The sequence below is a fragment of the Podarcis filfolensis genome, assembly GCF_964270895.1.
Source record: "Podarcis filfolensis genome assembly, chromosome: 11".
NCBI lineage: Eukaryota > Metazoa > Chordata > Lepidosauria > Squamata > Lacertidae > Podarcis > Podarcis filfolensis.
In genome coordinates this window covers 36,206,313-36,230,880 of record NC_139613.1, presented here as the reverse complement: position 1 = coordinate 36,230,880, position 24,568 = coordinate 36,206,313, and the positions used below count along the sequence as shown (strand labels likewise).

Below are 24,568 nucleotides of genomic sequence, written 5' to 3'. Positions count from 1 at the left end.
ATGCGGAATCTGTGGCACTCTAGATGCTATTGGACTACAGGGTTGATGGCAGTTACAAGTATAATAACACACAAAGGGCCACAGTTTCTCATTCCTAATTTAAGAGCGATGTTTTCTTATATTGAACACTGGTGTTTCAGGAAAAATCTGCCATGGTTAACAAATTTTACAATATAAAACAATATGAAGTGACAGGATTTATAGTGATGCCTTCACTTAATGGGATCTGAACCCACTGTCCATTTAGGATGAAATATTTGGTTTCTGGATCTACTCTGGTTGCCTTCAGTACACCTAAGTTTACAATCCTCTACACATTTACTGTGGGAATCAGTCCAATTTAATTCAGTAGGTTTTACTTTTGAGTAAATATGCTTAAAATTATATGGCACACTGGCCTGAACCCAAATTCCGTAATTTATTGCACCAGCAAAGAAAAAGACTGTGTGTGTGTGTGTATGTGTGTTTTCTATTAATGCTGCCCACTGAAACTTTGTGATCTGTTGCACCAATCTGTAAATATGGCATCCATGCGTATAACGCAAATGTCTGCAAGAGGCTTCCACATCATCTGCAACCCTAACTATTCAGGGTTCCATATAGTATAGAAGGCTTTGTGCACTCAGCTATTTTTTTTTTTTTTTTTAATATTTTATTTAGGATTTTCTTGTTTTACAGAAGTGTAATGCCTCGTATTTTTTTTTTCCCATGTAACATTTTTACAAATCCGTTTCCTTTGTTGAGGCATTAGGGGGAGAAGAAAAAAGAAAGAAAAGAGAAAGGGGGGGTGGAGAGAGGGAAGATGGATGGGGGTGGGGTCGGGTGGCAGTGTTTCTATTATGCTTAGTGTATGTAGAGTTTGGTGTCAGCGTTGTTTGTGTTGTTCACTTGTGTTCCTTTGGTAGTGAGAGAGTTTGGGGTTGGCGTAGGGTGTGATTGTTTGTTTGTGATTGGCTGTGGTGATCTTTGTTTTTGTGTGTGAGTGAGGTGGGTGGGTGTTTTGGATCAGGTTAGCCATATTGATTTGTATGCTGTTGGTGGATTATTGTCATTGTCTTGTTGGGCTGTGTATGTGATAAAGGGGAGCCATACCGGGGTGAAGGTGTCTTCTTCTGTTTGTCCCCGTGTCAGTTTCAGTTTATTAGTTAATTTTTCCAGTAGGGCTGTTTCCCATACTATTTGGTACCATTGGTCCATGCTTACTCCTGACAGGTCTCTCCAGTGTCTGGTTATGGTGTTTCTGGCTGCTGAAAGTAGGTGGGTTATGAGTTCTTTGTGGTGTAAATGGGCATTGTTGTCTTGTGCACTCAGCTATTTGAGTAAAGATTCCCACCCAGCCAATGGGTGTCCTGTAGACAGAGGTGCCTGAGAGCAGGGCTACTCAGCACTGGTATCAGGGGCAGAGTTATGTTCTTGTTTGCTGCAGCCCCACTCTTTCCTCACATGATCAATTCAGTTTTGAATAAAATGCCTGAATAGGGCTTAATTCTTTGAAAAAAGCACTGATAGAAGCAAAGTGACATTTGCTCTGCAATAGAAAGACTTCTAAATGGCTCCAGCATTTCACATTTCTAATACATTGATCTGCAGCAGTATGAGAGAAATAATGCACTGGTGAGGCATTTACCCATAATTTTATTCCTCTCTAGGCCTAACTTATGAGTATTTAAGTATTTAAAATGCACAATCAGAGGCTCATTTTTTAAAATAACTGTTCCAGGATCAAAACTGTCTTAGTGCCATGCTCTATAACTTGGAACTATTGGTTTAATCCCTGGGATCCTTCAGTAAGGAAGGAATAGGACTTTTCACATCCTCAGAGGTACTCCTATTATTACTGGAATTAAAAAGTCTTAGGGACTGATCTGTGTGTCCTGACAAAAATCTGGATGCAATCTGGTAAACACAACAGCACTCTCTTTTGTGCAGTACATTCTTAAATTAGGTGTTTTGAGCTCTAAAGACAAAACACTTTAAAAAGTACAAATTCATTTTCATTGTGTTCTGTTTGTAATATATGGTTGCACTCTTGTTAATATGAATATATTCCTCTGTGGCATTTGTTTGAGACAAGCAATGAAACCTATTGTTCCCTCAACTTCCTACAAGAATTGTCCAAAGAGTAGCCCTTAGAACTGAGCTGTCTGTCTCACCAAGCTGTGCATTTGTATTTTGTTCTCCTTTCAAAGGACTGTTTGTTTTCTCTGAAGGCGGCATCTAGAAAAGAATTCCCTTGTACGCATGTGCCTAGTTCATAGAGATTCAGACTTGGCTGTGGCTTTTCAAAGCTGAAAGCAAAATAATTAAACAACTCTTTAATCCTGTGCAAGCAGAAGTTTGAAGTTGATCAAAAATACTTGCCACTACTTGCAGCAAAAACTGCAAGGTTTTTAGCGGAGGCAACTAGAATAAGATCTATTATTTGATTAGTGATGTAAACCTCCAAAATGTATTTGGTATAGTTAAGTTTTTACCTCTTTCTTCAGTACATTTTATTTTATTGCTATGGCTAGTGGCTGATGCAAATAAAGATTCTTCTGATTCTTGCCACTACTCCTGTCTGGGTATAGGCATAGAAGTAGTTAAGGCTTGCACTTCTGTACAAAATCCTGCTTAAATCCCACTGAAGTCAATGAGATGAGGCACTGTTAATAGTACACAGGACAGCAAATAAAGGTCCATGACTGGCAAGGCAAAAATGAAGAAATGCCAGTATCATCTGTAAAGGCAGCTGTGTTGGCTTATAAGAAAATTAGGCCAATATATAGGCCAACCAAAATAGCACAAGTTAGAATTGCAAGTTTTTGAGTTTTACAGAACTGTTCATCAAGCTAGATGGTAAACAGAGCAATGTGGGGACAGGTGGGTGATTTCTTTTTGTTTGTTTGGTTGCTGTTGAAAACATGGAGTTTGAATCTGGACATAGTCTTACAATGGAATGGGGGGGGGGGAGAGACACTAACAGACATTAACATGAGGCTATTTAGGCGCTATGTGGCTCTCACCTTCACTAATATAAGGCCTGCGTCCTGGCCGAGAAGTGGTGCCAGGATAGGTGCTGATTTCCTGCGAGATCTTGCGAGATCTCAGCAAAGTCTTGAAAGATGTCTAGGAGTGCAAAATATCTCTTGAGATCTGAGAGAGATCTTGCAAGCTCTTTCACGGACCAATGCCACCACTTCTTCTCCACAAGCGGTGACACGGCTGGTGGTACAGCTGCAGTGCCACCAGCAGGTGGCTAAGTGGTGGTGAGTGTCCCACTGGTGGTGTGGCAGAACAGTGTGGCACTTCCTGTTTAGCCTTAAGTGGCAAAATAGGACGTACCACCCCTGATCTCAGGATTCCAGAACTTACAGCTGTCAGCTCTGAGGGAAGGCAGGCAAGGACCCACAGTCCAAGTGGGGCTCGCTAGCTCAGGGAGGAGGTGTGTGATTCCTTGGCTGGAGAAGGCTCAGGTGAGGGTCAGATGCCTTGTCAAGCCCAGAAGCTATAACAGGCCTGCGTCGTGGTTTCCACCTACTAAGAAACCTGTGTGTTTTGCCTAAGGTTGGAGACAGACCTGTATAACAGACAATTCCTGAGTTTTGAGGGATCAGGTATCAGCCGCATTTATGATTCTTTTTCCCAGCTGGACCCTAACCATTCTCATACTACCTCCTTCCCCATTGTTTTGAGACTTTGATCAGATACAGCGGAACCTCGGTTGTCAAAAGCTTTGGAAGTAGAAAGTTTCGGTTTTCTAACTCTGACGACTCAGTAGTGAATGCTTCTGTTTTCAAACATGCCTCAGAAGTCGAATGGCTTCCAAGGTGCGTTTCTCCATTTTTTCAATGGGTTTTGCCAACTGGCAATTGCACCTCGGTTGTCGAATGTTTCAGAAGTCCAATGGTCTTCCAGAATGGATTACATTTGACAACCGTGGTTCAACTGTACAGGCTCCATGACTTTAAAATCAGCTTTAAAAAAATGTTTCCTCCTTCCCATATCCCACTTCTCTGTTTTAACCATCTAGCCTGCTGAAAAGTTCTGGGAGACCTGGAAGCTTTGAAACTATTTTGTGATTATTTTAGACAGCCTACTAAAGGCACTGCTGTAATTGGGATTTTGCAATATAATCAAATATCAAATGAGATTCCCCCCTCTCCTATCATACATCTGGCTTTGAAACATTTTCGCAACACTATAATAAATATTGCTGGAAACTACAGGAGGGAAGAGTGCTCTTGTGCTCGAATCCTGCTTGCAAGTTTTTCACAGGCATCTAGTTGGTCATTGTGGGAACAGGATGCGGGACTAGATGGGCCATTGGCCTGATCCAGCAGGCTCTTCTTATGATAGGCTCTTACATATTGAATTCTCCCTCATATTATAGATCATGAAAGCATATTGATGGTGCCACTCATTTTTATTGAAATAGTTATTCAATTTATCACCAGGAGGTATTTTATTATTGTTTGACTATTTAAAGGGAAAAGGTGGGGAAACAAATGAGATAAGCTTAATACCTTGTATCTTGAACATGACATCAGCTAATACAGTTGTGTTAAAGAAGAGCCTGAGAGAGCTGTTACATAACTGCAGGGGCCTTTTTGACAAATATGTTCTGCAATTTCTTGAACTGTTAACCTGAAAAAGGAAAAGAAAGGGGAACATGTGAGTGCCAATGCTTTTTAAGTGCCTACCTTTGTTCCTGCTTTTGTAGCAAATGATATGAAACCACAGAGCCTGTTCTTTTCACTTCGTTCACAACTGATCAGCAACATCTGTTGCACACTTTCAAAAGCTCTTCCTCCATTTTCATTTCTACTACCATAAATAGAGATCTCACAATGGTTCTTACTCTAAATATGTAGCCTGCCACTGTAAGCTCCCCCCCCCCCAGGGATGCATATAGCGTCCCACAGACCATAATTCTGACACAGGGTAGTAATCAATATTTCCTCGCCAGTAGCAGACCCTAGCCCCTCACCTTTTGGGATGTTCCTCTAGCTAGACACCTAATATTAGGAAGATCAAGGTGAGAGGTTGCAAAAATAAATGTAACATTCTCCTACGCATACATAGAATCCTGAACACGACACTTTGTTTCTGACCATGGGGCACAATCCATCACAAAGTTATCCTGCACCTATCTTGTTGTGCAAAAGACCACCCATGCACATTGTGTCCCAGCCTTGGGTCAGATGAGTGTGTCTCTCTTAAAGGTATCCAAAAGCTGGCAGCCTGAGACAGCTACTTCACCTAGTGGGATGGCAGGGCTGCTTCTGCATCAACATTCATAAACAAAATAAAGTACTGCTCCCTTATATGAACCAAATATTTTCCCCTTTGAAACCTGACACTTGTTAGCATTTAAGCTTCCCATAGCTGTATTTTAAACTCTTTCATTGTTAGGAAGAATATTAATAAAGAAATAATTGTTTAATAAGGATTGTTTTTGAATACTCTGCCATCCTCTTCCGTGAGTTATTAAATCCACATATTCAAAAAGTATATAATGTTTCCAGTTGCTGAATTCACCATCTTCCCCTATTTCTATAGCCTAACTAATACTGAACTTAATGGTGAGTCATTTGGACTTAACACCCTTTATTGATAAATATTGTATCTAAGGGATCCAAACCACTCCATCTGGTCCTTTTTGCAATCCAATAAGTGCAACTGAAAGATAAAATAATGTGGCTTACCTTTCCTGGAATTTTCAAGATACATTTTACTCTCTCAAGAACAAGCTCAACGTTCCCAAGATCCTTCAGCTTCTTTTTGATATGTTCTTCTAATAGTTCCCATTGGAAAGCACCTGTGGAGATGAGATAAACAATACTTCTAGGCTATGGCTCCTCTCAGACTATCAGTTTTTTTAGCTCCAGAAATGCAGTTATTACCAATATGTGCTGCACACAACCCAAGCATCTTCTCAGAGGGTGACATTTCTGCCGCAGGGACACTGATTTTTGTATCACTGAAAGAACTATATTTGGTACCTGGGAAAAGGAAAACCTTGCCTCTCCACATGCCCAAATAGCAAAGTCACTGTTATTGTGCCTGATGTTAGTAATGTGGGTGTCATCGGCACTAATAAGACATCCCTATGGTGTGAATGACAAGAAGTGACAAAACTACCTCCCCAGTTCCTGACTTATAAATAAAGAAATAATTAGAACTGGAGAGGAGGAATCTGTTTGTCCTTGAACAACTGGCCTTGCAAAGGTTGTGAAGTTGCATCCTTCAATGCACACATACACAACAACATTTCAGCATCAGACTTGGAAGAAAATACACGTTTAGACATGACACCTAGATTCAGAGTTCTGCATGGGTTTTGATGCATAAACAGATTTCCTGGAGAATATGGCATCCCCACCTAGTGCAATAAACCCAACAGGCATGTGACTGGAGTTGTCCTCAAACACACTGAAAGGAACAGTCCTTTCAAGAGCAAGAACTCCATGTGTAGACAGCAACACTCTAAGTTTAAGGAATCTTAGGGCAGTAAAATTGGGTACAATCCACCAAAGAGTGCCATTGCACTATTTCCATTTTGTTTGTTTTTTTATTTCCTTCTTCAAAGGCTCTTGACTGAAATAGCTTGGTGGATTGCTTTATTGCACCTCCTTAGTAGAGTAACCAAGTGCCAAAGTCTATCATCTCCAAGTTTGGTCATCAATATCACTTTTCCTCCATCACCACTATTCAGCAAAAGTTCTTAAAATATGTAATAATCAGAAAACAACAAAGATGATGAGAACAGGATAGTCTGGTGCCCAACCAACTTAAATTGTGCAAACAAAAGTTCTGGCAACATTTACACTTCCCACTGAAATCTCCTTCATTAAAAAAAAATCCCTACATAAAAGAACACCAGACATTTGGAAGAAAAGTTTTCAGATAGTCTACTCCCTGACATGCTAGTAATCTGTACGCATCTACTTCAAGTCTGAAGTGGTTAAGTTCAGGTGCAGATTTATTACAACAATGAGAAGCAAGATGGTATGCAGCCCCATTGCAGTAGGTTAGCTCTTTCTTGCTAAAAGACAAAAAAACAGCCAGAACCATTCTGACAGGATACCTGAGTAAATGAAGTGCAGAATGTCTGACAAACAAGAACAGAAGAAAGAGTCTTTAACAATGACTCTTACTGGTGAGTTGCATGATGAGTTGTGGTTTAAAACAGGAAGCACAGCTTGCCGATTTGATGCAAAGAGGGTCTGGGCAGTTCGAATGATGGAGGAATCCTGAATGTCTGCTGGACTCTTCACATTAAAGAGTAACATGAACACATGGCTAACAGAGCACAGAACAATCCTGTGAGCTTCTGCTACTTCCTTCAAGTCTTCAGAATAAAATACCACATCTGCACACTGGCAACAGAACAGCAGGTTATGTAAATCGGAGTCATAATGCGAGGCTTCACCTTTTAAAATTGGCATTTTTTCTAAAACAAAACCAAAAAAATAGAAATCATGAATAAACTGTTTGTAACTACAAATTTGCACTAGGCACAATGCAAACAAAAGCATTTTTATTCCCTGGGACTGGATTAAATGAGGACATAACAGCGTTTTCCTAACTGCCCTAAATACATTTCTCTTTACTACACTTTGGCCATCAAAGGAAGCCCAGTTTCTCTAACTTCTCAAGTTAATACAAATTGTAAAAACATTTACTAAAAAATTAGATGTTTCTGAAATTAATCATTGGAGAATTGCTTGAACTTCAGTTCTTTTAAACGATATAGCCAAAGGACTGTGAGGATAAAAGGCTGCATAGTCACAAAGGCCAAACTACGTTTTATACTGAACATCACCAGCAACTGCTTGTAATAGTGAAAAAAATGCAGAACATTCTGATGTCAGGGAAAATTGTACTAGATGCCAGAGGAGTCTGAGGAGCTACACAGCATTTTTGACAGCAGCCATGCACTTAACGTAATCAGAGTTCAAGAAACTCACCTGATTCCTCATTATGGGCCAGGGCCCTTTTGCCATCTGGCCAGTAGAGGATGTGGGGTGGGGTGGAAAATAATACCAGTGGAGCATGAATAATAAAAGCTGTTAGGTGCCAGAGAACTTACAGCTGGCTTCTATTCAGATACTGGCACCAGTACTATAATTATTTGTTGTAACTCGTACTTTCCTCTAGGCCCTGAAGCCCCTCTGCTGCAGCAAGCCTGCCAGGAGTTAGTCCCAAAACAGGGCATTCCAGGGATAGGGCAGCCTATGGTCTACCAGAGCCCTCCATCCCCCTGAGTGATCCTAGGATCAAACCCATCAACTACACAAGTATAGAACTACTGTGTTAGTTTCTCTTCCATTGAAATGGGAGGGTTTGTCAAAAACACACTCAAAAGAACCATAAAAAGAAGACCCCCACCCCTGACAGCGCAGGCCAGGAGGCTTTAAAATTGATAAATTCTCCCTCCATCTCCCGTCACTTAGATGTGCTCTGTTGGAAATTATACCTGGCTGATCAAGTTGAGGTGGCTTAACTCCATGGCACTTATGGCTTTTTTTCCTTTTCTTCATTTTTTCAGAAGATTTCTGATTCAAGCTTTGTATCATAAAATATTCCAGCTAAAATAAAATATACACATTTATATTTACTTAACCTTCTTAGATTTATTTAAGAAGCCACAGCAGATCAATTATGGTTAATGCTGCCTGGACACTTTAATCACTTAGAAAGATAACAAATTTCTTATGTACCTTTTCATACAAAAGCAGGAGCACTGAACATTTAGAAGATATTAAGCAAAGTAGAAAGGATGACTCCTATGTTAGTGGAGTTAGTTTGATGTTAGTGGCAGGGAGTTTGGCTGTTTCAGAACTGACCAGAACTGACCAAGAGTCCAAATCTCCATGTGGTTTTTACCCTTTCTCCCATTAAATTAGCCTCATCTGCCGAGTACAAGAAACAGGGCATTTCCTCCAGCAGCCTCTATGTCTATTATGGAATTCCCTGCTAGTGGAAATGAAGTAAGCCTCCTCCTCTTTGAAATTTTAAACATTCTTTGAAAACGTTTTGTAGGAAGGCCTTTTATGTAAAGGGTGTATAGGGTGCCCAATGCAAGAGAGGACTATTCTGGCTCCCGCCCAAGACGAAACCACAGAGGCATTTACTTGCAAGTAAAGAAGTAAATTTTGATACAAAGTTAGCAGCTAAGAAAGAACATAATCTAGTCCATAGATTTGCATACACTGGACAGGCTGCAGAGCTGGCCCTCTCTGTATGGAAGTAGACTCTAGAGCTCACAGGTACATGCCAGTCCCTATGCCCATGCTTATGAGTGCCTTGCCATAGTTCTGCTAGGTGCTGTGTTGTGCACTCAGCCTCCTTGGTGCAGCAATGGGGGCCTCATAAGCCTCTCTCAAGGAAGAACATGAAAATCATCCAAACTTGATGAAATGAGGTATTGTTTATTATACCAACAAATCTTTAAAAGATTAGCCTTTATCATTCCTGCTTCAAAATAACACTAACAGAAATTAGTACAAGGGAGGAACACCATGCCCAAAGTGCTTATAGAATAAATTTAGTAGGCAAAGCCAAGCAAATGAGGACAGCTCTCACAGATGTTAATTTAAAAACAATAACAAATCAACATAATACGTATTCAATTAGCTCCCTCACAGCTAAATTACTACTCTGCACATTAACTATCATGTTTTCCATGGGAGAAACCTAACGTCTATTGAAGTTCATTTTTAAAGTAGCTGATTCAACAAACAAACTAAAGTGCCTACTGACTGCAAACCAAACTGCAGAAATCTTAAAACAGGCTCACTTCCAATACACAATTAAGATTGGCAAATCCATTAATGGCACTAAATATTGTTTCCCAGAAATAATTTGGAATCTATTGCTACTGTTTTCAAGACAGTGATTCATTTGAGAATGTCATTTGCTCTATGATCTTGGGTGTAATCTGTATCCATTCAAACCATTTCTTTAAAAAAATCTGATATGGCTAGCCAATGGCTAATGTAATTAATGAACTGAAATGAACTATTTATCACTTTAGAGACCTTTTAAATTAATAGCCCTATCCTCTGAATGTCTACTCAGAAGAAAGCCTTCCGTGAGATTAATTACCTGGAAAATGTGCATATAACTGCAGCCTAAATCATTTTTAAACTAGTTGTGGCATGTGAGGGAATTGCCACTGTACCATCCGCAAAGCTGCTGTTTGCCAAGACTGGGATGAGGAAGGACAGGTTGGTGATGCACATGTGCTTAGGCCCACTGCTATCAGGGTGTATCTAGGCTCCTTTGTGACCTTGGCAAGGAGATGTATCAGCACCACCCCTCTGAAGAGATATACTGAGGAGATATATTGGTTCCTCTGAAGCCAGGAGAGACCATGGACCCAAAATTCAAAAACTTTGCTTTTCATCACCTATTGCACTCTGCCAGTTGTTTCCTCCTTGGCCATTAGAGTTGGGTCTGCTCTGCACCACCTCCCCTCCTCCTCCATTGGTCCCTCTGCCTGCTTTCCTCCCTCCCTCTGGTTCCTGCTTTCCCTTCTGCCTTCTTCCTCCCTCCCTTCCTTTTTCCTCCTCCTGCAACTCTCACCCTGCCTCTTCTTTCTTCCATCTGAGCCCTCACACTTCTAACAGCACCACCACCCACTGGGGAGGGGCCCCCAGCAAGTGACTGGATTGTATTGCAAAGGCACCCAGAGGAGCCTGCAGGTCTTGCCCAGCCGCTCAGAAAAGAGAGCACAGATGGGCTCTGACAGGGCTGTCTTAAGCGTATCTGGCGCCGTGGTGCAAAGATCCCTCCGGCACGCTGCCCCCCTCCATTTCCCAGAGCTGTTGACCTTTTCCCAAGCCTCTGTGGGGATTGCTCTCCTCCCACGGAGGCTTGGGAGGCAAGCTGCACGCCCGCCAGCCATATGGTTGACGGGGCACAGCTGGCGGGCATGCAGGGAAAGGGGAGGCCGCCGGCAAAGCCACGCAGCTCCCCCACTCATTGGGCACCCCTGAGAGGCCAGCGCCCTGGTGCAACGCGCCAGTAAGCCCAATAGGAAAGACGGCTATGGGCTCCAAGCCACTCAAAGTGGCACAATTTTTGTGCCCTCATGGGCCGGCGTCCTTAGCAGGGGCCAACCCGACCAACGCTTACGTGCACCCCTGAATGCCACCACCAACCCATTGCTTCCGCTGCCCTATCCATACTAATCAGTGGCAGCGTTGCCCCAGCTAGGAGTATGCAACAACAGCACTTATTACATATTGCAACTGTACGAAATGCGTCCAGATTAAGAGCGTAATACTATACAGTGCTACCTCGGGTTAAGTACCTAATTCGTTCCGGAGGTCCGTTCTTAACCTGAAACTGTTTCTGGGTTAGCGGAGTCTGTAACCTGAAGCGTATGTAACCCGAGGTACCACTGTACTCGCATACTAGGAGCAAGTCCCACTGAACTCAAAGGCACTTGTGTTTCAGAAAGCACATTCACAATAGTGCTGAAACACTTTTGCTGCATTTCAATTTAATTTAGTTCCACCCCTCCAAGTACTATTCATTACAGTGGTACCTCGGGTTAAGAACGTAATTTGTTCTGGAGGTCCATTCTTAACCTGAAACTGTTCTTAACCTGAGGTACCACTTTAGCTAATGGCCACCGTGCCGCTGCCACCGTGCCGCCGGAGCACGATTTCTGTTCTCATCCTGAAGCAAAGTTCTTAACCCGAGGTACTATTTCTGGGTTAGCAGAGTCTGTAACCTGAAGCGTCTGTAACCTAAAGCATCTGTAACCCGAGGTACCACTGTACATGTAGACTTTCTCCTTCCAAAATAGTGGACTTTGAACAATGAAGGAGGTAGCCTTAAAAATGGCTTGGAGAAGAGGCAGTGCAGGACTGTTGTCCATGGAAATACCCGCACTTCCTAATATGATTTCCTGTGGTACCTTGAGCAAAATGTTCCAATTACACCGTTTATTTCACTTATACAATTTACCCTTGCAACAACTCTGTCCGATAGCTTTAAGCTAAAGTTTAAACTGTCATAATGAGTTGCCACATTTATATCCCATCTTTCCTTCAAGGAGCTCAAGGTGTCATACAAGATTCTCCCCCTTCCCATTTTATCCTCTTAATAACCTTGTGAAGCATATTAGGCTAAGAGGGAGTGACTGACCCAGCTTCACAGCTGGGTGAACTCTGTTCTCCCTGGTCCTAATACAACACTTTAACCACTACACCATGCTGGCTCTCTGTGGGGATAGTGTACGAAACAGAAATATATATATATATATATATATATATATATATATATATATATATATATAATTTGACCTATGTCATCCAGTGGACTTCAGGTCAGAGCAGGAGTAGCCAATGTCCATATCCGTCCAAAAAAAATCATAGTCCAAATTTCAAAAGATATTTGAAATCTTACCATTTGATCATTCTAAGATTCTTTTCTACTTACCACTCCTCCAAAATATTTTCCTATGTAGAAATCATTGAGACTGTGCAGTTCCAAATAAGTAGCTCCAAGTTCTTTAGCAAGCTGAATCCCTTCAGAAGCTGTAACACAGCTCCCTCTGTCTGAGATGCACAAAGGACAAGTGCAGGGAACTTCTGAGAAAACAAATTATTTATGCAAAATATTTTAATTACATTGGCTCTTCTTCAGTAGCTTCAAAACCATACTAAGGAATTAATAGCACATTCAACAAAAGGTAAGATTTTAAAATCTATTAACAGCATAAATAATGCAAGTACAAATGCAGAGCTACTCCAACAAGAATTAAACAATACTTTCATGTTAATTATATTATATCTTACTTTTCTTATTGCAAGCTAGTTTTGAACATGGGTTGTATTCAACTAAATTCTACTCAGCGAAGATCCACTGAAATTAATGAACCTAGTAATGTGCATTTACTTCAACAGGTCTACTCTGAGTAGGACTAGCACTGAATACCACCCCTTATCTTGTTATTCACTGTTTGTCTGATGTATAACAGCTAAGGTTGCATCAAGGCTTTCTACAAAGATCCCTCCTGAAATGCAAATATGGCTTGCCAAAATGATTAATGTGCATGACACAGTATTTCCTCCCCCCCCCCCAAATGAAATTAAGTGTCTTATTATTGTCACTTCACTTTTCAATTTATCAAAAGTTTCAAAAATTTAAGACAAGTTTCAATGGTAGGCCATTATAAATCATACGGCAAATAATGAGGAAAGCTTGTAACACTTTGCAAGGACATTTGCCAGACCACAATTTCCTCTAAATTGCAGTCAGCATGATATTACACAAGAATTCTGCATTCCTTACTAAGCAGTGTCAGTAGAACCACAGACAGAGTAAACAAGGCTCTGCAGACAGCATTATCTGTTCTTTTCATTGTTAACTGAAGGAAAAAGGTTCCCATAGCAAACAAACTTGTGCTGTTATAAATAAAAATATTTAAGTGCATTATTATATTGTATTATCAGTTTACATGGGGCTGATATTCAAAAAGACAAGATCTTCTTGCCCCCTAAATTTAATCTCAAGTATGCCCTAGGATATATCAAATTGCCTATGAACAACATCAGATAATATTTCATGAAAAAGAAGACTGCTATCTACTGACAGTTCTTACTGTAAAAGCAGTGGTGCAGTCACACTGAAATAATCTCTCTTGGGTCATTTATATTCTGATTATCAACTACTCCAAATAACTTATTGCCTTGCAAAAGCATGACAAAAATGACAAATATAAGGTTGGATCCAATGGTAGGCATAGTCAAAGCAGACCCACTGAAATTAATGGACATGACCAACTTGGGTCCAATAATTTTAATGGGTCTATTCTGAGTATAATTCAGTTTGATAGAACATAGATCTGTATATATAAATGCAGAGAGAGAGAAATTTTAGACATCAATACATTTTCACCAAGCATCAAGTTCATTACCTATGGATAATTTTCAAGGTTTACTTCATAGAGTTTGGCTAACATGCAACACAACCTTTTTTATACTTTTAGTGTTACTGCCCACAAGTATTCCAGTAAAGAAATTTCAATTGGGAATCAGGTATTACATCAATGAGGAGAAATTGCAGCCTTTTAAATAATAAGTATGATGAATATCAAACTGGTTCACATTATTACAATCCTACTGTGGTAGAAACTATTGTTGAATTTGATGGCATGTTTTCAGATAAAGTAGAATAGACTGTTTATTAACAGTGTGACCATACAAAGCAGTTTCATTCTTGTACATGTTCTCCTTTTTTACACAAATTTAATCTGGAAAAGTTTCCCCTTTTCCTTCATGTTGCTATTCAGTACAGTAGCATCATAGTTTTAACTAAAAAGCATTTCAAATAGTCTACCATATGGAAATGGTCTGCAAGGTATTGGGGCCCATAATGCAACAAAGCTTAAGAATTCAGTGGACTGCATTACAGCAACTACCGGTATATTTAAAAAAACCACTTAAAAGTAGCTGCAACTTACAACAATATAATGGACAAAAACATGACAATGTATTAAGTAATGAATAAAGTTTTAAACAAATGCTTCCCAATAAGAAATTACAGACTACTCTGATGCTACTACTTTCCAATAATCACATTAGCTTGGAAGATACCAGAAATAAGGAAGAAACAAAAACTTTTTTTCACTTTTGACACTGTATCAGATTTCACACAAATAATGCCTTCATCAGAATTCATTAAACATCATTAAAACTAAAAGTGCATAGCTCATAAATGCCCAAACAACATTCTAGGGGGCAGGAACGCTAATATGCCTGTCACTATGCCACAATAAATACATTATGTTAAAATTTCAATTTTCCTGTCAACCTGAAATAACCACTCAAAGATGCTACCCACTATGCCTCTGCCTGAATAAATGCTCTAGACAAGCCTCCTTCAGTTTCCACTGAGAGCAGGATAATTTTGCCACAGATGTGTTTGGATCATTCAATTGCTCATGATACAGATACACAGCAAAATTACCCATGAGGCATACCAAAATGGAGACATAAAGTAACACTACTCTGGGCCATGCTGAGCAAACCTTTTCATGAGTAAGGGCTCAAATCTGTATCTCAGCTATTAGAATCTTGAGAAACAATGGCACAGCTAAAGTTATGACAATGGACTCTGCTCATGCAAAAGCTAAGGACGATGAGATTCAGAACAGATCTTCACATACACGAGAGAGAGCAGTAGAAATCAAATGTGCAAAATCATTTTTTACCATCTTTACCAATTTTTCAGAAGATGGCATTCATAGTTTCATCAGCCAGAGCATAAATTTCACCTAACAAACTTGTGCAGTGGGATAATTTATAGGCAGGGATTTACCCAGAGCTTCATAGCTCAAAAGGGATTAAAGCCTCAGTCCAAGTTCAAGTCGAACACATCAGGCACCCTTTAAATAACTTTTTCATGAGTGGCTCCCGCATGGGAAGCGAATAATCTTTTCGGTTCTAACCAGAGAAGTATGAGGAGAGGATGCCAATTTCATGGGGCGGGCACTTTTGATCAGCCCTGCCCATATGGTTGGATCATTTTAATATAATTGCAACTGTGCAGGATCCACTCAAATAAGTTATGTCCCTACACAGTCTGTGGGATCCCAGCAGACCACACACCTGACGGGTACCAATGTGGCTTCAGCACAGACAATACAGCCTGCATGACTTCAACTTCTGAATGCAAAGGTATGCCCTTTTAATAGAATCCCTTAGCTACTGGGATTGACCTACAGTATGTAAAGTCTATACTAAGGCGATGTCTATACTAAAAGATGTTAGGAAGTTACCGTATTTTTTGCACCACAACACTCACTTTTTTCCTCCTAGAAAGTAAGGGGAAATGTCTGTGCGTGTTATGGAGGAAATGCCTACGGGTGGCATGCCTACGGATTTTCCTCCTCTAAAAACTACATGCGTGTTATGGTCGGGTGCGTGTTATAGAGCGCAAAATAACGGTACCTGTTACACACAGAACTGATACTGTGAAAGAGTAGGCAAATAATGGCAAGTAATGCTAACAATGTAAAGAATTTTCCAAGCAAATGACTGATATGCAATGTCAATAAGCATTTTAATGTTGCAGTCTTACCCACACTTACTAAGGTATAAGCCCCACTGAACACTTTGGGACTTACTTTCAAGTCAATGTGCATAGGAGTCTGCTGAAACATATCAAAGGCGGCAATTCTGAAACCAACTAAATTTGGCAAACTTGCATTTCCTGGCTTAGCCCCAGTAACAGCACAAGAGTACACAAACATAAGTGCTTTACCAACCATGTAGAAGTGCAATTCTGGAACAAGTCTCTTGACTATAACAAATCTAACCAACAGTACAAATGTTTTGTGACCAAACATTAAGCGTATCATGATTGAACTAACAGCTAGTTTTCCCCCACCATAGTTTTCCCCCACCATGATTAACCCAACACTTAGTCTCATATCGGTACCTCAGCTGTTTATAAGATGAGCTCCAGCACATACCGTTTTGTCTTGCACCAACAGCAGAAATTATGACAGGAATTGAACAGTGGTTTAATGCTTTTTTTATCAGTGGTGCATAAATGTCCTTTACTTCTTGAAATGAAGACTTGTCATTTACAGAGTATTTAATCACAATGATATCTGCTTCTCCAATAAGGTTCCGAGATGTGTACCAGTCACTGTCAAAAATATCCTATACAAAACAAAAAGATGGAGCTAAATTCCATTTTCTATGGATCAAGAGCAACTGGCAAAATAGTCCTCCACACAAAAGTAATACAAAAGAATGATTTTTTTATGATGAACTGAATGGTTGCTAAAGTCAAGAACAGAATTTGTAGTCACAGTTTTGTTTGTTTTTACTTTAAAGCCATTTGCATAGAGATGGCCAGAATTAACAAATTCATTACTATGAAAAATTACCTTTAAACTTCATCTGATTCATTTTTGCAGCAACCCTGTCTTTGATATTTCCACTTTAGAGATAGGGAACTGAGTGCATGGCACTAATTGGTAAGTTAATAGGTGCACAGCAATTTGGATCTAGACCTCTCAACTCAAAGACCAACATTCAGTATGGTTTTAGAACCTCTGGTTGTTGTGTTTACTGGTGTATTAATTATAAGGAATCTTTATGCAGCAAAATTGTTTTTAATTTCTAGTAAATTGTAGCTACAACAATCTGTTCACAGGTACGAATATAACTTAAAAACACATGAGGTTCGTTTTTAAAATGCTGCCTTTTTAAGAAATTAATGGGAAGGTGTAATTCAAAGTCACCTGCACTACTGACAGCTTAATCTAGGCATAATATCTCTGGCATGGTTGTACCATATGAATACTAATCATAATTTAAATAAATGTCTCTTCTTTTCTGAATATCAGTAACATTTGTAGCCATAAAAATGGGAGAAATCATTCAAATCCAAATGAAGTACTTACTAATTTTTAAATGTATGCCCAAACTTTCTTTTAATAAAGAACTAACCAACTATAGTGTTATAGAAGAGAACTTGGCTTATTTTTCCTCTGTGAGATACTTTACTATTATTTGAGCTTGTTCCAGCCTACACATTCCCAGCATACAATAATCTGCATTCCAGTACTTCCTTTGACTGGCACTTTCCCCCATTCTCTTATTTCAATTATTATAATAAAATTCTGCATGTCCAAGTATGGAGAATGACAATCTTTTGTTTATTCTTACAAGCAGAGGCCACCGGATATTCTACATTTGTTTCTCCAGTAGTATTCTGAAAAGTTCACTTCTAGAGAATGGAAAGGCTAGTCCAATATCCTTGCTTCTTATGCAATGTATACTTATTACTAGCTGATGAAAGGCTTTCAGAGTAATCTCCTGCTCTCCTTATTTTTCAGTTTGTAAAATTCCAGTCTGCAGAAGTGCAGAAATAGCACAACAATTTGAGATTAGCATTAGACTTCCCAACATTCTAAATAACACTAGACAAAATAGAGAAGGAGATAAATTCAGAATGTTTAGATTTGTGGGAAGTAAACGCAAGATGGGAACAGAACAGAAAAGTACATTCAAAGGAGAAGGAATAGAGAAATGTGAAAATCGAAGACACAGAAAACAAGACCTGGAAGATTAATAAAACCAAAATTAATGCATTAAAACTTGTTTAGTGGATGAATGTACTGAGAAGTGTTAATTCACAGGCATATCTCTGTACATTCTTCACCCCAACATTCTAAATGTTGACCAAATATTTGCCCAATTAGAGAGCAACTATGCTGAAATCCCAGACTTCTGCAGGCACATTAGGAACCTTGACATACTTCTTAGGCCATGATACTTAGGTCCTTCTAGACATCAATTCCCTCCATTTCAGAAGTTCAGAGATGGATGTGGATCCTTGTGCAGCCAAAGCAGCACCATCCATACTCAAGGAAGAGGGAAACGGCAAGATTTGCAAAAGTGCAAAAACAAAACAAAACAAAAAAACACAACTTTAGGGGGAAACCCCAAGGGAGTGAACCCCAAAAATAGCCCAGTGAGGACTGAGCAACAGAATGTTGACTGGGTAGAAGAGGGAAAGTGTTCCCTGGGAAAGGGCATGAGTAACTAACTGAACACTAAACAGGCACAATTAATGCTGCAGTGGTCTGATACAGGTCTCACTTGTTTGCTTTACTTGCAAAACAAGTTAACAACAATGGAAGTATTTTATATCTAAAAAGTACCTCTTACCCATAGGATTTGGAGCTATTGTTGCTACTCTTGCACAACAGTAATTATCCTATATGTGCTAATATTTCTACCACATTGTACTAGAGCTAGACTGATCAACATGGCAATTTCGGGAGTTGCTGCCTGACTTGTAAATATATGGAAAGCTCAGATAAATTGCTGCAAAAAACATTATGCCTGAAGAAAGCTGACACTGCAATTGTATACCTACACACCTAAGAGTTAGTTTATTTCTAAGTAGACACACATAGGAATGTGCTGTTTAGTCAAACAATTTGAGATGTGCATAAAATACTAGTTTTCAACACTAATAATAAATAGCAGAAGTAAGCCAACTTGATTGCATTATGTTCCAGACAGTAAATGCAAGGTCAGATGAATCAATAATGTTGACTGTCCGTTGTCTCTGCATGTTTCCATACACAAACATATGTATGCATATACTAATCATTGTACAGCACAGATTGAGAAAGGGTACAGGTAAAGGGACCCCTGACCATTAGGTCCAGTCGCAGACGACTCTGGGGTTGTGGCACTCATCTCACTTTATTGGCCGAGGGAGCCGGTGTACAGTTTCCGGGTCATGTGGCCAGCATGACTAAGCCGCTTCTGGCGAACCAGAGCTGCGCATGGAAACACTATTTACCTTCCCACCAGAGCGGTATCTATTTATCTACTTGCACTTTGTGCTTTTGAACTCCTAGGTTGGCAGGAGCAGGGATCGAACAACGGAAGCTCACCCCGTCGCGGGGATTCAAACCGCTAACCTTCTGATCGGCAAGCCCTAGGCTCTGTATTTTAACCCACAGCACCACCCGCATCCCGCAAGGGTAAAGGTAATGGTAAAGGGACCCCTTACCATTAGGTCCAGTCGTGGATGACTCTCAGGTTGATAAAGGGTAATGATCTTAAATCACTGTTCTGCACATATGATCAGAAAAACTACAAACTATGAATGCTTTGTGTGAAGCTGTTCAATCTATTTCATGTTTTTAACTGTGGGTATAGGTCCAGACCATGTTATTCATTCTAGATTTAATAGTTCAGAATGAATTGTTAAACATTGTCCTCAGGATGTGTCATGAGGCAAAAGATATCTTAACATTATTTGTAATTATTCACTTTTTAAATCTGTAAAATCTCCAGAATTATCTTAAACGATAGGATTTTTAACACAACAAAAGTTCTTCCTAGACAATATTGTTTTGGGCACATGGTATGCATATGCCAGGGATACAGGGGACCTTTTTCATCTACTGCACCAGTTCACAGATTTGAATGTTCCCTAAAATAAAGCTTCATTACTGAGTTACTATGAAAATTCAATTTCTCCCCTACAACAGCAACTATTGCACTGAAGTTATATGATCATGGTCTCACTACTTAATAATGCTTACAACAACAATGTAATGAAGAGTAACACAATAGTAACTCCTCACTCTACCTGTGCCACTTTGTACTTTAAATGCCCTGTCATTTAAATTATTTTTTGTTTTCCCTGGTTTCCATATACTCTCTTCAGATACTGTGCAATTCTGCTATACAACACTTATCCCAATATGTTGAAAATGGCTATGGCTCAGCAACAAGATTACCCCTCTTCCTTTCCAAGGGGTTGCAAATATAATGGCACTAGAGAGGGTGGGTATCAAAATTATAAGCTGCTTTTTGGAAAAGGCCCAAAGAATGTGGTCCACATCCATCAGATAATTTCAGGGAATAGATTCTTGTTAACAATCTACTGTATGTTACATCTTTAGATACCAGTCAACTCCAAAATAACCACCATTCAGTCACTCGAAAGATTTTCCTTGATGTACGCCATCTCAAAACATTTAGGAATTTCTAAAGAACCATAGTCTTCAGCCATTTCAGACCTAGCCCCCATGTTTAAATTTTAAACTGCATATGTCTGTCTTTCTTCCCCTCTCTTTCAATTTACTCACATCACATTGTTCCTATTAAATGCATACACAAACACTCCAAAAATGGTGGTGGTGGTGCTTTCGATGCAGCCCAAGTGTGGTTGGGAAGCCATGATTTTTTATAGAATATCTGTAAATGAAGATGTTGCATACAAGGATTGAGGGTAGGGAAGAAATCTATTTAAGTGAAAATAAATGAAATTTTCTAACAGAACCATAAGTTGACCCAATATAATTTACCAAAGGTCTTATCAAAAAGTTATAAATATGATTCCTGATAAGTGACCTTATCACTAACTCCAGAAACACTATTAAGAGCCAAATTGGTATATGGTCAACTTATTACAAAAATAAATAACAGAACATGCACTCTTTTCAAAACTTTGTAATCATGCAACTGTCAATCAAATTCAAAGCCGAAAGCCTCATAGAAAATTAGTTGCTTAAACTGCTTTACTGTTCTATTAGTTCCAGCTAAATGTCTGCATTAATACAGTTTTTCAACCCTACAAGATGTGTTTATTCTCTGAAACACATGACTTCCATATCAGAACAGCAGGTGATGGTCCTCTTTCTTTTGATCTTTTCACGTTTCTTCAAGGAATGAACTCATTCAAATCACAGTAATTTACAGAAGATAGTATTTTCAGTTCTCTTTTTCTATGAAGCTATATTCTAATAACCTTATACTGGTTTAGAAGTTGACCAAACTAAGGCAGCAATCCTAATTCCACTTACCTGGGAGTAAGCCCCACTGAATTCAATAGGACTTACTTCAGAAGACATGATTAGGATTGCACTGAAAAGCTACAATATTAGCATAATTACAAGGAAGTAAACCCCTTGGAACTCAACTAGACCCCTGTGTAAATACATTTAAGATGGCTCTGTTAATTTCATATTACAGTCTCTTACCCAGAGAGGACAGTCATGTACCACCAATCTGACATTTCCAAACACACAGGCTTGATATTCGGTGAATGCAGGATTTCTAACATAGTTGGCAGAGTTTAACAACAAGCTGCTGTCAGTCTCTGAAACCAGAGCGCTTCTCCCAAGATAGGTCCAAATCAGACTCCTCTGCTGATCATCCTCGGAAAAGCCACCTCTTTCATTTCCAAAAGCTACAACGTGAACTGACCTACAAATAAACAATGTTTTTAATCTGCTGGTATCAAACATCTATTACGACAAAATGAAGAGAATGTGGGAAGGGGAGAAGAGGGGGGAAAGCAAATGATGTTTTTCAAGTGACAACAAGAATCATCATTATTTTCTCAAGGCACACGGGTTTTGTTGTTGTTGTTTTTGCCAGAGACAGGAAACACTAAAGGAACAAATAACACAGCCCACGTACATGATCTTAAATCCAAAAGCAGGAGAGCAAGGTGACTGTGGATCCTGCAAAAGCTGCTTGCATTATAAATCCAAAGCTGCTTGGGTTTATTCTTTCTCCATTTCCTGAGGTTGTTTCATTCACCCCGTCGACGGCTGTGGGGTGCTTCCGCCACCGTCCTCCTCCTATTCAGCAATCCCTTCTCTGCAAGTGGAAAATGAGCCTTAGCTCTCTGTGACAACAGCTCGCTGCTGCCGAAGGTGAAAGCAGCACGTAAACTCAGCAGCTCCCAGCTTCGAGCTCAGCCATTTGCCTCGTGACGTCAGTAAACCCTACCAACAAAGGGTATTAGCACCCGCAAAGGGAAGAGCGGCTCGACATTTCTGCAGAGCCAACATAATACGGTCAGGTCAGCAGAGGGAGAGAGAAAAACAAAGTGTGGCGTTAGGAACAGCAGCATCTCACCGGACGGAAGGAGCCTACGTGGTACATTGCTGTTGCTGCTACTAGCGGGAAAGAGATCCATAAATACATGAGCTCACTGGCAGCCAATCCACTTCCAGTCATTCCCAAATGCGGGAAGGCGGGCAGCCCGAGCTGGGGCAGAGGCGTCTACACTCAAGAAAGAAATGCCCTCAATTTGAAACATTTGCTTTCAGACCTTTCACTGGCACAACAGTGTCATTGTTTTGGGGAAGAAAAAAAAGGCGTTTCAGATGCTGCGTCCTGCTTTGTTATTAATAGGAAGGTTAAATTGCATCTTATATTTGATTGTAAATATACATTATTATTTTTTTAAAGGTGTGGTCTCTAAATAAAGTATCTTTTGTTCAGTAAGAATTTGTTCACTATGTCTGTTACCTTTTTAAAAGAGAAATAGGTATTTTATGAGGCTCTTAATTAAAAAAAAAACCCTGCTCCTAGCAATTCCACTGCAAATCAATTTCGCTATATAAAAAAGGAATTCTTAACAGTAATAATATTAACAGAATATGCATGGCCTCCAACTTAAGTTGCAGATCTATTGAAAGCAATGGACTTTTACTTAGATGGATGCAACAATATGGGCTGTCGCCAATGTCTGTTATACTCAAGAGTAGATCTATTAGAACTAATTGACATGGCTTAGGCATTACTTTAAATGGTTAACTCTGAGCAGAACTTAGTTGGATACCATGGTATGGCTACCAAATATGAGGAGGGGGAGAGTAAAAGCAACAAAGAGCACTTCAGACAAGTTTGCTCTGGATCTTGTAGCACATATTTATTACAAGGACTAAACAGAAATCTTAATTTTATTTACAGTAAAACGTTTTGGCTTCCACCTTCATCAGCTGCTCTGATAAAAATGATGCTGTTTCACAGGTGATAGTTAAGAGACCTTTGAGGATGCTCAGAAAGCCTTCATTCCCTCAAGGGTGCTGGTCACTAGGCTGAGGTCATGTGGTGTTAATGTGTCCAGCATGTACAGCCAGAAGTTCTCCCTTTTTTGCTAACACTGCTGGATCTGTTGGCATATGTCTAGAATTACTATTGCTAATTCCAACAGGCTGCGTTTCTCAGAAGTGTTTGGCAAATGCTTTGTCAAAATTGCCGATCTGTGGTTTCTAAAACTGTGCGCCTAGCTTGTAGCTTTACCTACATATAGTTGATACACAAAACACATGAGAGGAGCCTTCCTGTTTGCTTTGTTTTTAAATCCTTAATAAATGCAGCAAAGGCAGGAGGCATTGAAATACTACTTCTGGGTTTTGCAATGTGTTGCTTTCCAAAATAAAATATGCAATTAATTCCGATAAAAACATACGGTCTGCAGACAAGGACGTAGCCAGGATTTTTGTTGGGGGGGGGGGAATCTCAGTTAAGTATTTTTATTGATTTTTATTGATGGGGCAGCTGCCACCCTGCCCACCCCCTTTGGCTACGCCCATGAGTCTTCTCTTTGAGGCTGCAAATGTATTTACACCTTAAAAAATACGAGTGACCTTATTTATACTGTGGAACTATTCTCAGCATGCTTCATTAGGCCAATAGCAGAAAGAGATGGGGTGGGGGTGTTCAATACTTTTGCTTCCTGCTCCTTAAAATAACAAGGTTTGCCCTCATGTTGGAAAACTGGTTTTAGGTATGGGGAAGCAGCGCTTCCGAGTCATTTATTTTGCACCTTCTTCCATAAAATGGGTCCCACTCTGGGACAGATTTAAGTTTGATGAGGCCCTAAGCTACTGAAGGTAATGGGGCCCTTTATATATCCAGCTGTCCTTTGTCAACAACAAATTGCCACTGTTTTTTGTGTTGAACATATGCTATATGGTAATTTATCGACCTAATAGGTATCTAAAGCCATTTGCACATAACAAAATATGTATTTTATCAAAGTAATTATTGAACTGAAATACAATTAAAAAGAAGTATATTAATAGTGAAATACAACCCTATATATAGAAATGAGCAAACCAGTGGTATTTTAGGGAGCAGGCTAGCAGGGCCCATTACTTACATCATAGGCGCCTACTCAACACAAAACACTGTTGCTGTATGTAGGTTTTATTTTGTTTTTTATCTTCTATTTTGGAAATTTACATCCAGTTGTGTTTTTTTCTTTAAATTTTTAAAGC

At 39.7% G+C, this 24,568-nt stretch overlaps 1 protein-coding gene across 6 annotated transcripts in view; it reads right to left on the bottom strand.

Annotated features, from left to right (window-relative positions):
* The window catches only part of RHOBTB3 (Rho related BTB domain containing 3), a 35,391-nt gene that overhangs the window by 9,908 nt on the left and 915 nt on the right, over positions 1-24,568 (bottom strand). For 3 of the 6 annotated variants that reach the window (XM_083576889.1, XM_083576887.1, XM_083576886.1), the window contains exons 2-9: positions 21,972-22,154; positions 21,530-21,755; positions 16,478-16,670; positions 12,439-12,590; positions 8,462-8,573; positions 7,070-7,435; positions 5,688-5,800; positions 4,506-4,626 (exon numbers count right to left, since the gene is read on the bottom strand). In XM_083576889.1, the coding sequence (XP_083433015.1) occupies positions 4,506-4,626; positions 5,688-5,800; positions 7,070-7,435; positions 8,462-8,573; positions 12,439-12,590; positions 16,478-16,670; positions 21,530-21,755; positions 21,972-21,973 (1,285 nt within the window). In that variant the 5' untranslated portion in view covers positions 21,974-22,154. Of the gene's footprint in view, positions 1-4,505; positions 4,627-5,687; positions 5,801-7,069; positions 7,436-8,461; positions 8,574-12,438; positions 12,591-16,477; positions 16,671-21,529; positions 21,756-21,971; positions 24,432-24,568 lie in introns of those variants that run through there. The other 3 variants (XR_014539792.1, XM_083576885.1, XM_083576888.1) reach the window with 2 other exon arrangements.